Source organism: Nematolebias whitei, chromosome 2, assembly GCF_014905685.2.
Source record: "Nematolebias whitei isolate Nwh7 chromosome 2, NemWhi1, whole genome shotgun sequence".
Lineage (NCBI taxonomy): Eukaryota > Metazoa > Chordata > Actinopteri > Cyprinodontiformes > Rivulidae > Nematolebias > Nematolebias whitei.
The window spans coordinates 1,399,162-1,413,869 of NC_056499.1; the positions used below are offsets into that span (position 1 = coordinate 1,399,162).

At 41.4% G+C, this 14,708-nt stretch overlaps 1 protein-coding gene across 1 annotated transcript in view; it reads right to left on the reverse strand.

Annotated features, from left to right (window-relative positions):
- Window positions 1-14,708, reverse strand: part of mybpc3 (myosin binding protein C3) — a 112,744-nt gene that overhangs the window by 53,025 nt on the left and 45,011 nt on the right. Inside the window, exons 7-18 of the mRNA XM_037692643.1 lie at window positions 11,298-11,357; window positions 11,203-11,205; window positions 10,357-10,520; window positions 10,121-10,253; window positions 10,006-10,008; window positions 9,797-9,921; window positions 9,619-9,724; window positions 7,850-8,016; window positions 1,262-1,427; window positions 1,080-1,186; window positions 967-996; window positions 743-882 (exon numbers count right to left, since the gene is read on the reverse strand). Of these exons, the coding sequence (XP_037548571.1) occupies window positions 743-882; window positions 967-996; window positions 1,080-1,186; window positions 1,262-1,427; window positions 7,850-8,016; window positions 9,619-9,724; window positions 9,797-9,921; window positions 10,006-10,008; window positions 10,121-10,253; window positions 10,357-10,520; window positions 11,203-11,205; window positions 11,298-11,357 (1,204 nt within the window). The remainder of the gene's footprint in view (window positions 1-742; window positions 883-966; window positions 997-1,079; window positions 1,187-1,261; window positions 1,428-7,849; window positions 8,017-9,618; window positions 9,725-9,796; window positions 9,922-10,005; window positions 10,009-10,120; window positions 10,254-10,356; window positions 10,521-11,202; window positions 11,206-11,297; window positions 11,358-14,708) is intronic.

Consider the following 14,708-nt stretch of genomic DNA (forward strand, 5'->3'; position numbering starts at 1 on the left):
TCAAATTTCTCCTGGGACATGAGTACCCAAGGACAAAAGCTTCATCACGCGCAAGCTTATCAGAACTGCTGGCTAGAACAACATCTTCAGAAACTGTGGCTGATCTGAAAAAATGCTCATGGACAAATCTCAACACCTCGATGTCAAATGCAATCTTGTTTTAATTGTGCTTGCTGGTAGTTTTTTGATGTCTCAAATCGTGTCCTGATAGACAAGATGTGAAAGATCTTTTTTTGTAATACCACTATCTACCCTCATGTTTCTCCTCCTTTTCCTATCTAAGATTATTATCTGATAAGGATAAGAAGGCTGCGCTCTCCTGTAGTTGCAGCTTCGTGCACTCCGCCCATCTTTCGGACGACTGTACGTACATATTCGTGTTGTACCTCGGTGCAATTCCAATAAAGTTTATTCTGATTCTGATTCTGATTTGGGTCACTGCTCACCCTCGAGCCATTGTAGGACAGGCTAATATGTAGAAAACAAGAGTCCATTCATCAGGCTTATAAAACAAGAGTGGTGTGAAAGAACTCTACATTATGTATTATGAAAAAAAGGCTATATGGTGTTTTTGTGAGTTGTTAGTCTTAAACGCAATAATAATATAGCACCAGTTTGGATAACTAATGATTGATGTCATGGCTGACAAGGTATTAACTATTGACAACTATTTGATAGAACATCACTTCAAAAATGACCAGGCTATCCCCTTGATAACATCAAGTTTTACTTTAGTTTTTACCTTTTCTTCTTTGGTCCAGATCACTGTAGGAGCAGGATCTCCAGTGATTGGAACGTCCAGACGTAGTTTGTTTCCAGCCACCACCACGATGGTTGACTCAGCGGTGCGACTTATACAGTCCAGGTGGATCTTTGGAGGATCTTAGAAAGTAGTTCCAATGGTTAGGAAGAGGGTTGAGTCCTGCATTTGTTTCTCTACAATAGGAAAAGTTTGTGATGGTGTACCTTGGCGTGGCACATAATCAATCTTCACCTCTGAGGAAACCAGAAAAAGGCAGAAATTGGTCAACATTCAGACTCAACTGATAGTTTGACAGTTTAAAGAAAGAAAATATTACCTAGGAAATTGAGCTTAGCAGAAAGGTTGAAGGCGTAACCATCTGGCACAAAAGTGTAGTCTCCCTCATCCTCAGGTTTTACATCATCAATGGTCAACTTGTGGATCCTTTGAATTCACGAGTTTAGTTCAGGATTTATGATGAGTTTAGGATCTAACATTTTGGATGTTTAGTGTCCTGACCTGCCAATGTGTGAGATATTTATCCTGGCATCGGCCTTGACTTCTACACCACTCTTGTACCAGGTTCCCCTCACGTTCTCATCTGAAACTTCACACTTGAAAACTGCCTGGTCCTTGGCCTTCACCGTGAGGTCTGCAATGCTCTGATAAACCTCCAGTTCTTTCTCTGCACAGTCAGAAAAGAACAACTCAAAACTACACACATGCATCTGATTTTAAACATTTGATGCTATATGTGAGAATTAAGTGAGCAGTGAAAGGTGTTTCTTTGTGCAACTTAGACAAAAAATCAGAGAGAGTCAGCGAGTCGGAGTCAGAGTCAGAGAGATTTATTTATCACACACACCACATGTGGTTGAACGAAATTATGTACACACGGTCCCAGTTACATCCCACAATAAAATGTAAAAGAAAAACAGTAATAACATCTAAGATATGAACTAAGAAAAACATCAACTAAATATACACTAAGCACTAATAGCATAAAAACAATATGCCGAACAGCAGCACGAACATGAGTCTGTGTGAGCAGGAGGCGAGGACTGAGTTTCCCACCAGCTGGTCTCAGCCGCCTGAGGAAGTAGAGTCTCTGATGAGCTTTCTTGATCAGGCTGGTGGTGTTGCCCCAGATGAGGTTGTCATTCAGGTGCACACCCAAGTACTTGTAGCTGGAGACCACTTCCACTGCAGATCCTCCTGGGGGGTTGGTGGTGGTGGTGGTGGTGGTGGGGGGTGGGGGGTGTTTGTTTCATCTGAAGTCCACAGACATCTCCTTCATCTTCTTCACATTGATGTGAAGGTTATTCTTCCTGCACCAGCTCTCCAGGTGTTCCACCTCCTGCCTGTAGCTGGACTCATCATTGTTTGTGATGCATCCAACCACCACTGTATCATCTGCAAACTTTACAATGTGACAGCCTGGATTTAATCATTCATTCAACCTTTATTTAAACAGATAAATCACATTGAGCCTCGAAGACTCATTTACAAGTGAGACCTGTTTGGACAGACAAAAAAAAGTGGTTAACTAGACACATGTAGGAGTTGGAGGCGAAAAAAACTCCTATCAGACTTTTTTCTTGGCTGAGAAAAACCCCTAATATTGAAAAAGCACCTCGTACAAACAAGCACATATTTACATAGACATTCTACAGAGCAGAGCAGGAAGAAGGAATAGACGAGAGCGGTCAACAACGCTTATAGATGCTCTCGAGGTCACTGTAATCAGTCAATGTCCTCCGGTGAGATCCATAAACATTCTCAAGGGATGTCGAGAAATGGCCAAGAATAACGTCTATAAGAATCCAGAGTCCTGAAATGATGACACAAAGTTTTTTTCAGCGGGGTTTCATCTGGTTATCAGTTGGAAATTCCTCAGGGAGGGGGTGGTGAGCGTCAGATCACATTTTCTCCAGGCGACTTTAGATAAGATGGCCTTCAAGGACAACCAAGGCGACCACAATTTTGATAAACACACAGTTGTTTTGGGGACAGGCAGAACTTAATGACATCAACCTTAAGTCTGTGTCGGTCTACTCGGTTCCGAAATGTCCAAATTAACATGGCCAACACCGATGGAAACGTGTCTGAGTAAAAATCCCCAAGATCTGATCCATTCAGCCCAAAGCATTTGAGTCTGGGTACTCCAGACATGATCCAAGCCATCATAAAGGCAAGCAGCGTGATCGGGTCCAAATTTGCTGCTGACGACTTCCTTGATTGTAGATAAAACCAGCACCAGCTGAATCCAAAAAAAGCAGGAACCAGTTATCAAAAATCCAATTGATGGTTATTTTTATGTGAGTCATGACCAGATTTTCAAAGCATTTAGCGACTTTCGGGGTGAGGGCCACTGGCCGATAGTCATTCAGACCAGTCACTGTAGAGCTCTTTGAGACTGGGATGATGGTGGCAGTCTTCAGGCAGGTGGAAACTGTTGCCAGGGTAAGTGAGGTGTTAAAGATGTTGGCTAACACCTCGCAGAGCTTATCAGCACAGTCTTTCAGCACCTTCCTGGGGATATTGTCTGGGCTGGTTGCTTTGTGAGGATTAATCCTCCTGAAAATACTCCTCATTTCGGCTGAGGTCACGCTGAGAAGCTCTTCATCCGGTGGTGAGGTGAGTCTGGGGCTGGGTGGTCTGTTCAGGTCTTCAAAGCATGCATTGAACTTGTTGAGGGCGTCAGACAGTGATGGGTCTTTGGGGCATTGTTCACTCCTGCCTTTATAATCTGTTATATACTTAATGCCCCTCCACATGCTCCATGGGTCTTGGGAGGTGAATTGACCCTTGTCCTCTGTGCATATGTGGCCTTGGCCCTCTTAATACCAGCAACCAGCTCTTTCCTTGTTCTTCTCAGCTCCTGTGAGTTTCCAGACCTGAAGGCAGTGTTCCTGGCTTCTAGCAGGGTGTGAACCTCTGCATTCAGCCAAGGCTTCCTGTCGAGTAACTCTTAACATATCTCATGGTGGTGACATCATCACATTTACTAATGTACCCCAGAACTGAGGATGTGTATTGCTCCAGAACTAGCACACCCTCATGTTCAGCAGCTTTTCTGAAGACTTCCCAGTCCGTGCATGCAAAACAATCTTTCCGTATGGGGCCACTATTCAGCGTCCAAGATTTAACTTTTTTTTGTTCTGGTCTGAAGCATCTCAGAGAAAAGTGAAAAGTTATTTTGATTTAAGGTTGTTAGAAAAATGTGATTATATGAAGAGAAGATGCAGAGGCTTCAGGGCATTACTAGAAATAATGATACACGCAGAGTTACTGAAGTGCGATCTGGGTGAGATAACTTGCTCCTTGTAAAGGTTGTAGGAGCTACTGCTCAGCTCTCTGCCAGGACAGGAGAGGCAAACATGGTGAGAATGGCATTATAATGTGAGCTCTGCTGAAGACTGGGGTGTTGATTTGTGCTGCTGCATGATGGCAGCTGGTCATTCTTGGCAGGCAGGAGACATGTTCAATTAACAAGCCAGAGAAGCTTGACTGGACAAAGAGCTAGAACATACACCAGCTTTGAGTCTACTCACCACAACGTCTGGGACACATTGAGCATTTCAAAATGTATAAAAGCAACCAAATAATATAAGTAAATATTCATGTCTATCCATATTGTTATATTTATCGTGTTTATTTTTATACATTTTATGTATTTACTAAAAAGGCTAAACTAGATTTTAGCTTTTACAGGAAAACAACTTGGTAGCGATACAGAAAACAGTACACATCAGGTACATACTCAGTACTTATTCATTATCTTATCTTATTATGTATTGTAAATATGTACCTGATACATACTGGGTATAGATCTGATAATTACCTGAGATGTACACTGTAATATGTATTTGCTACCCATGTTGATTTTATTATTTTTTTTTTGCATTATTATAACCAAGCGTTTAGAGATGTCAAATACAGTAGTTTTTAAAAGTTTTGGTTTTATTTGAAATTTTTCAATTCAACCTTTATTTCTACAGGTTAGTCTCATTGAGCATCGAGGACTCATTTAAAGAGAGACCTGATTTTAACAAAGAACACAAATGAGGTACATACAACAATAGACAATCATGTAAAAGCATATACAACGGTACATATACAGCATATACAACAAAAGGTTAATGGAAGAAATGAAATAAAAACCAACAAAAAACAGTTACATTATAAAGAGATGTAGAAAACTAAAAACAGGAATGTGTCTCTGTTGTGTTTTCCCAGGAGCTTACCAGATGTTTGCAGCCACTTAGAGAGGTCAAGGTCGAGAGCTTCAGATGTTTTTACAAGATATTCCAGGAAACGGGAGCGGAGTAGGAGAAGGTCCTTTTGTCTAGTTCAGTCCTCACTGAGGGAACACTGCAGGTAATAATGTCCTGAGAGCGCACGCTGTAGCTGCACTCACACAGAGACATGTAGGAGGAGATGTATGAAGGCAGCAGACCAGGAAGTGATTTAAAGATGAAAATGTACCAGTGGGAGAGTCTGTGTGAAGTTACTGGTGACCAGTTAACCAGTGGATACTGGGTGCAGTGGTGGGTACGGTAGTTACAGCCAGTTATGAATCTTAGTGCACCATGATAGACAGCATCCAACATCTGCAGCATCCAACATCTGCAGCAACCAACATCTGCAGCATCCAACATCTGCAGCATCCAACATATGCAGGGTTCTTGTAGGAGTGTTCATGTAAATAATGTCACCGTAATCAATGGAGGGAAGGAAAGTCACAGATACAAGGTGTTTCCTAACATCAGAGTTGGACAGGATCTGTTTCTGAAAAACAATCCCAGTTTAACTTTCAGTTTCCTTAACAAGTTTTCAACATGGGGCTTAAAAGAGAGATGTGAATCTACCAAGATACCCAAATATTTGTATGAATCTAAAAAAAACTCAATATGGACACCATTTGAAGATAAAATAGAAAGAAGAACTGCTGGGACCAACTTCCTGTTTGAAAATACCATCTCTTTGGTTTTATCAACATTTAGCACCAGTTTGAGATGGAACGAATTTGGCTGGGTGATGTCGAATGCAGACTGTAGAAGGTGGAAAACCTTAGCAACTGTTTTAGATTGACAGTTGATATAATAATATGTTTTTAATGCTTTTATGCCATATTCTTTTGAATGTTTTCATATTATAGCTTGAAAATAAAACATTTCATGTGGACATCTAAGGTCGGGTTACTGTGAGAGCGAGATGTTGTATTAAAGGAATGTTTAATTAAACTCTTGGGGAGTGTTTTGGCAGAGGGGCTTGGCCCGCCCTTAGGTCACAGCGCCCCAGGTTCCTGATAAACATGTTTCACCATCGGACTCTCACGCTATCCTGACAGTTTTAGTAAACGTGTTTTTGCTTTAATAAGAGGTGAGCCATCACCCCTCCACACATGAATGGGATGGGTGATTGCTTCCTTGATAAGAGAGCATTCTTCTCACAATTTACTTTGCATGTTTCTCCTCAAGATGAGAGAAGCCTTTACTCCCCCCACATAGATGGAAAGGAGTTACCGTTTTCAACTCCGAGTTTCAAGTAAACATGTTTTGTTAGAGAGAGAGAATGAAAGGATATAAGTAGAAGAAGCACATTTGCTAGGGCAGAGTCTGCTGTGAGTCTTCCGATTGGGACGTCCAGCTGTATTGGTGTATGCTCTGCCTAGGCTGTCTGGCTCTCTATGTGTCACGGTGAGAGTTTTTTTCCTACATCAATACTTGTGAGATAGTACATTTGTGATTGTACCTTGCTTTGCTTGTTATTCTGTAATCTGTGGCAAAATAATAAAGACACTATTATTTTAGCAGAACAGTATCTGAGTATTTTCTTTTTTGTCCATTGTGCTGATTACTCTTCAGAATCCTGGTGTTATTTAAATAAATATCCCAAAACAACAATAAACAACTGTGTCATCAACATAGAAATGTAATTTTGCTTTAAATAATTTTTTTTTTTAAATTTAGGGTTAAAGTAGATGGAGTTTCTCTATTACCTGTTATTGATCCAAACATAGCAATTGACCAACAACATTTAAAACTTTGACTAATATCTAAGAAAGCAATGTCAAAACTCTACAATGCGAAGAAAAATAAAACATTTTATAAAAGCAGGCTGTGTTTTTCCATCATGTAAAATCTACCTCTGAAATATTCACGCCCTTGTAGAAGAAATTTAACATACATGTTCTGTATTAATTGTTTAGTAAAGGTGTGGGATTTATTTTAGCAGTTTGGACATGGCCAATACTGCTGCTTGTCAGACAGGCCCCCTCCCTCTCAGTTTTCAAATCCCGTTTAAAAACCCACTACTATTCCGTAGCTTTCAACACCAGATGATCTGTGTTTTGAACCCGTATGCTTCACACAGGTTAGTCATCATATTTATTATCTGCAACATTTTTATGTCTATATTCTGATTTACTTCATTTTGTATGTTGCTTTGTGTGTTACCTGTTGTTCTGTTTGTACAGCACTTTGGTTGGTCTTGTAGCTGTTTTAAGTGATCTATAAATTAAATGGTATGGTATGGTAATACCTTCAGTGCATTTTCTCACAATTACACATAAGAATAGTTTTTTAGACGGGAACAAAATGTTAGTTATACAATAACCAACACCAACACAAATAGCAGTCTTTCATTATTCTGTTCAAGTTTAGGGCTCATACACATGAAACTTACCTTAGGTTCTGGAAAATGCTTCTTATTAATCATCAAATTATGCTTTCTACTACGTGTGTGTGTTTTTGTTTAGCAGCATGATTTTGTTCTCCGTCTCCCTGATTTACTGGGCAGTAAACAAGCAGCATCACTCTGGTTCCCCTCCTCTGATCATACAGCCCAGAAAACAAAGTCAAGGGTGATAAGTGAGACCATTTGTGCAGACCTATGCCCTTCAGGTGAAATTCACATACTTCTAAGTTTAGCCGGCGTGTTCTTGCTGCTGCGACTTTGGCAACGTTATGGGAGAGATACAAAGATAGACTCCTCATCAAGAATGGACAGGCCACACAGCGACCTGTCTGCTTGCTATGAGAATGTGTACTTGGAGTGTTTATCACTGAGATAAGAAGGTAGCGACCATGTGACGACACTCACCCTGCACCAGGAGTTCAGCCATCGACTCCCCCCCGTTTGTTTTGACCTTGTAGTGGCCGCAGTCCTCCTTGGTAGCTTCGTTAATGATCAGATAATGTTTGCAGCCGTCCTTCTTGAATCGATATTTTAAAGATTCATCTCTGGTCAGTTCAATGCCATCTTTTTCCCTTCACAGAAAACAAATTTGTAATCATGTCTGTGACCAAAAGTTGTCTAAACATTTTAACTATCAGTATAACTTGTGGCAATGCATTTATTTTGTATCACAAACACACAGCTAGTGTGTAAAAGCTCAGTTGGACTACTTTACGTTTAGCTTCTCTAACGACTTTCTATTTTATTTATGAACATTTATGTTGACCACATAATAAAGCAACTTGATATGAATGAAAATATAATTCCTTGAAAGACTGCTATCTCCACCAGGTAAACAAATATCCTGAGTGATCTGTTAGTGCGAGTGTGTGTTGGACATTACTCTCAGCTATTACCACACCAAAGTTTAGCTCAGTATATGTTAAATTCACTGAGTTAAAGCCATTTTTGTGTCTCTCTTCTTTTTTTTTTTTTGCTCACCACTTGACACTTTTTAACCAAATTTGTTAAAAGTAGTCACTGGATGCACATCTTCTTCTTCCTCTTTCTGCTGCTCCTTTCTTCAGGGGTCTTCACATCGAACTAAGTCGCACAAAGACTTGGCAATAATTTTTGGGTTGGATTCCCTTCCTGACCAACCACAAAGCACCGAGCTACCACAGCCCTCTTTGTGGAGCAGAGAGCTGCCATATAGCACCTGGGGGAGCAGATGGTGGGGGTTAAGGGCCTTGCTCAAGGGCCCAGAGTGGATCAAATGAGGATGGAGACAGGTGTGGGTGCTTCACCTTTTCCACCCACATTTTGATGTTGTCGGTTTGGGGAGTTGAACCGGTGAACTTCCGATCACAGGCCCACCTTCTCTAACCTCTACACCACCACTTCCCTAACTGGATGCACATAACTTTTGGAATCAACTTGATTGAAAATGGTTGTCACAGCTAATCCATCCATCCATCCATCCATCCATCCATCCATTATCTTTACCCGCTTATTCCATTTTGGGTCACGGTGGTCACTGGTGCCCATGTCCAGCAATCACTGTGCGAGGGGCGGGGGACACCCTGGACGGGTCGCAAGTCCATCACAGGGACACATAGAGACAAACAACCATTCACTCTCACTCACACCTAGGGACAATTTAGAGTTACCAATCAGCCTAACATGCATGTTTTTGGTCTGTGGGAGGAAACTGGAGTACCCGGAGAAAACCCACGCATGCACGGAGAGAACATGCAAACTCCACCCAGAAAGGCCCCTGGACCGAGGTTTGAACCAAGGACCTGCTCGCTGAGAGGCAGCAGCTCTACCAGTTGTGCCACCGTGCTGCCGTCACAGCTAATCGACCTTAGCAAATAGAAAATTGTCAAAAACAGTGAATTTTCCAGATATTGATGTGGTGGTAGATGAGAGTAGTCCCTTTCACATGCTCCATATGCAAAGGATCGAGCAATATATTTTATATATTTGGCATATGAGTTGGCAGGTGATATGTAATCCTTCAAGAAACACTACTTTAGTTTCTCTGAGCAAAGAACTGTAATCTCATCAGATTATTGGCCGATTTACACCAGTTGTTTTATAGCTGGTGCAGTCAACACCCTAAAAATAAACACTATATTTAGGAGAATATTAAACTGACAGCTTCTTAGTGAGTGGAGAGAAAATCATCTCACCATTTAACATTGGCTCCTTCTTCTGAGACTTCACACACTAACTCGACCCGCTCACCCTTCAGAACCATCTGATCCTCCAGATTTTTTAAAATTGTGATAGGAGGCTCTGTGGAAAATAAATAGGAAGGGTTTTACACATTAAAGAGTAAATCTTTCTCTTCCTCTCAGTTTTCCTCACCTTTAACGAAGAGCTCGGTGGTACATTTGTCGTCTCCCACCACACATGCATACGCTGCATCGTCCGCCAAGGAGCAGTGTGTGATGGTGAGGTAGCGCATGTTGCCAACACTCTCAAATATATACCTTGACAAACACAACAAGGGTTTCAGGTAATGAAACTGGCTTTGGAGAAACTTTAAATCTTTTATCATTGCATTTGACACTTACTTGCTGCAAATGTAAAGAAATAAAGAAAAAGAGGTGAGAGAAAACAGTGAAAAATATTAAAGTTGGAAATTGCTCTTGGTTGAATATATTGCAAAATGTACATATCAATCCAAACCTTCCAGATTTTTGGATTTCTTGTCCATTTTTTAGCCATTTCACATCCACATTTTCATTTGCAACCTCAACTGCAAGCTTTATTTTATGTCCTTTTGACACCTGGTAGGCAGGGTCCAGCTTTTTGAGGAAAGCTGAATTTCAGAGCATGAAAGAATAGAACAAACCAGTCTTTCAGTTAGAATTTTTTTAAAGGATTAAACAAAGCGATGATTGTCACAAGCTCCACATGCCGACCTTCACTTTTCTTCTCCTCCTTCTTCATCTTCTTCAGTCTCTTGAGCATCCCTCTCAGGTCTGTGATGCCATACTGGAAAGCAATCTTTTCATATTCTGTAGGAGGAGCTCGACAGAGAATGCTCCAAACATCAACATCAGGCTCAGCGTGCACGTGCACAGCTCTAAAGGACAGAGAGCAGCCCAAAAAACAGTTTTAGGATGAAACACGAAGCCTTAACATCATCACAAAGAAAGTGCCTAATATCAAAGATAATGCTATCAACTATCATACTGTGGATATCAAGTTAAACTAAATTACTATTTTCTTAGTGAACAGAAATCTGAATGGTCAAATGTGATGTGAACAGACAAAACAAAAACAATTTTCCATCTTAGGAAAGTGCTGTTCATGCAGTAACAGAAGCCAGACCTCTGATGAGTTTCAAAAATAGGACAAAACAGGACAAAGTTCTGATAACAAATAAAAATACAATTAAACTTCATTGAATCAAAATAAGAAATGGAAAATGGTCCACATTTTTAGTGCCTTTTAACCTCTCCAGATTTTGCAAAACACTTTACAATGTTTCTTATCCAACCAGCCACACACACAGCCATAGCACTTTATATTATATATACAGGGCTTTCTGTTGTATATATAAGAAGCACCGTGCAGACACTCCTACAAAGTGAGTGAAGGACAACATGAGACAAAGATGAAACGCATGCTGACATCATGCTCGAACAGGACTCTGAAAATTTGTCTTGCAACTAGTGCATTGCCAGTCTACATTCAAGCTCACTGACAAACTATTGTTGAATGGTCATTCAAACTTTTAATTTCCAAATGCAAAAGTAACTTACTCTCTGAAAACAAAGAATAAGAGGGAGAGAGATTTAGATTGCAAAATGTAAAATGAAAGAAAAAGGTTTTGACTTCATTTGGTTTATTTCTTCACCTCTTTTTCAGCAAACCACTGAAGTCCAGCTCTCCTGAATCTTCTTTTCCATCTGTACTACTGCAGAAAACAGACAGCATCAGGAGGTTGATTCTTCTTAGACAAACACTTCAATACAACAGACATAGTTTGCTTTTAAAACTGAAATGAAATTTAATTCTAGCACCAATTTAAATATCGGGGCAGCTTTTCTGGAAATTGCAGCCTTTTCCACTGAAAATAAAGATTAAACAAATTATACGCTGAAGTCCTGCATTGGTGAGGGATTTGAACATTAAACATTGGTAATTTTTAAGATGAGTTTTCTGGACTAGAATTTAATGGGGAATGCGGTAAACATGAATGTTTTTAGTGCTAGATGCTCAAGTGGGTTGGAGTTACACAGTATATAAGAATCCAGATAGCATTTTTGTTTGTTTCTTTGTTTGCTTATCCAAGGCACAGCAGAGTGATGGATTCTGACAAAGGAAATGAGCCATTTTATCCATACCAGACCCAATGGCAGAGGCAATGAGTGGACAACAGTGGCCTTGGCCACCATTAATCTTCGGCCACCACAAGAACCACCTCAATCATTAGAGAAAACCATACTTTTAAGCAATATAAAAACTAGAAAGCTTAGTTTTGTTGAATGGTCAGGGTGATTGTTTGCATATATACATATATATATATCATATATATATATATATATATATATATATATATATATATATATATAGAGAGAGAGAGAGAGAGAGAGAGAGAGATCCATCCATACATTATCTTGTTCTTATTCCGAAGTCGGGTTGCGGGGGCAGCAGCTTGAGCAGGGAGGCCCAGACATCTCTTTCCACAGCCTCTTCCAGCTCTTCTGGGAGGATTCCAAAGCGTTCTCAGGCCAACCGAGAGACATAGTCTCTCCAGCGTGTCCTGGGTCTTTCCCGGGGTCTCATCCCAGTCGGACATGCCCGAAGCACCTCTCTAGGGAGGCGCCATGGGGATATCCTTACCAGATGCCCAAACCACCTCAACTGGCTCCTCTAGGCATGGAGGAGTAGCGGTTCTACTCTGAGTTTCTCCCAGGTATAACTGAACTTCTCACCCGATCTCTAAGGGAGAGTCCAGCTACCCTGCGGAGAAAATGCATTTCAAACGCCTGCATCCGCAATCTCATTCTTTCGGTCACTATCCAGAGCTCATGACCAGAGGTGAGGGTAAGAATGTAGACAGACCGGTAAACAGAGAGCTTTGCCCTACAGCTCAGCTCTCTCTTCACCACAACGTACCGGTACAGAGTCTGCAATACTGCAGATGCTGAACCAATCCATCTGTAAATCTCACGCTCCACTCTTCCCTCACTCGTGATCAAAACCCCAAGATACTTGAACTCCTCCACTTGAGGCAGAACCTCACTCTCGACCTGAAGATAGCAATCCACCCTTTTCTGGTTGAGGACAATGGTCTCAGATTTGGAGGCGCTGTTTCTCATCCCAGCTGCTTCACACTCGGCTGTAAAATGCTCCAGTGAGAGCTGAAGATCACGGCACGATGATGCCAACAGGTCCACATCAACTGCAAAGATCAGAGATCAAATCCTGAGGCCACCAAACCGGAAACTAGGGATGCACCGATCCACTTGTTTAAATTCCGATCCGATCCCGATACCTATAACTGAGTATTGGCCGATACCGATCCACTTCCGATATAATGATCATCATTGATTTTATATGAGGCTGTAATAATCTCCTCTCAAGTACAATTTGTACAAATATATGCATGCATGTCCAAGAAGGCAACTTGAGGTAAGTTTTATTAATGTTGGATAAGTTTTAAAGTTAGAATTAAATTCTGCTAACACAAAACATGTTTATTTTTATTCCTAGCTTTAAAGTGGATATTAAAGTGATTAATTTAAGTGATTGTTTAAAGTTGTTTTATATTTTATAAGGGGCAGATATAAGATTTTTTTCTTCTTTCTGCACTATTTTCATCCAATGTTTTCTTTTTGATGATTTTTTTTTATTTGTTTCATTTAAATGATTGAATAAATGAATTAAATTAAATGTTAAATGGCTTCAAACACCTGCTAAGTTCATGGCATAAACCAACAGACATGTTCCTGTTTTTAGTATTTTACATTACTTTATAATGTAGCTGTTTATGTTTTTAATATATATAATTTTCAAATCATGTTTTTTATGATTGTCTACTGTTGTACTGATAAATATCTCCTGGAGGGTAAACTATATCTTGGCTGCAAGTATCAAACTGTGAAATCCTTCGTTTTCTACAACTGATAGAGGTTGGTCATTAATTATGATGAAGTTTAGCAACTTCTCGGTAAACAATTGAGCTCCATGGTTTCAGCGACGTCTACTTCTTGTTCAATCCGAAGCAAGCAGCCTGATTTGGGGCAGCCACGCTCAGGCTGTCCCTCCTCAGAGACGGGCAGACTGAGCGGGGCAGATTGGACACGGCTGACCGAAGTCGAGTTGCCTCTTTCGGTTTGACCAAAGAGTACTGCCCCTCTGAAGCCACGTAGCTCGAATGTCCATCGTAAAACTAACTTTAACGTGGTTTAATGTGGCGCTATGGCTCTGCAGACTGGATCGGATCTGCCCCATCCCTACCGGAAACCCTCCGCCAGCTGGCTACGCCGAGAAATTCTGTCCATAAAAATTATGAAGAAAATTGGTGACAATGGGCAGCCCTGGCGGATTCCAACTCCCACCCTGAAGGGGTCCGACGTACTGCCAGCAATGAGAACCAAACTCTTGCACCGCTTGTATAGGGATTGAACAGCTCGTAACAATGGGCCCCCAGTCCCATACTCACGGAGAACCCCCGCACAGTGTACCCCAAGGAACATGGTCGGATACCTTCTCAAAGTCCACAGAACAGATGTAGACTGGATGGGCAAACTCCTTTGACCCTTCAAGGACCCTAGTGAGGGTAAAGAGCTGATCCAGTGTTCCACAGCCAGGACGGAACCCACATTGTTCCTCCTGGATCTGAGGTTTGACCAACGATCGCACTCGCTTCTCCAGTACCCCTGAATAGACCTTACCAAGGAGGCTAAGGAGGTTGATGCCCCTATAATTGGAGCACACCCTCCGGTCCCCGTTTTTGAAGAGGGGAACCACCACCCCAGTCTGCCAATCCAGTGGCACTGCCCCCGAAGTCCACGAGACATTGCAATGGCATGTCAGCCAAGACAGCCCCACAACATCCAGAGCCTTAAGGAAATCAGGGTGAATCTCATCCACTCCTGGAGCCCTGCTGCCTTGGAGCTTTTTAACTACCTCGGTGACCTCAGCCACTGTTATGGACAGATCAACCCCAAAGTCCCCCATCTCAGCTTCTTCCACGGAAGACGGAAGACGTGCTGGTGGGATTGAGAAGGTCCGAGAAGTATTTCTTCCACCTCCCGAC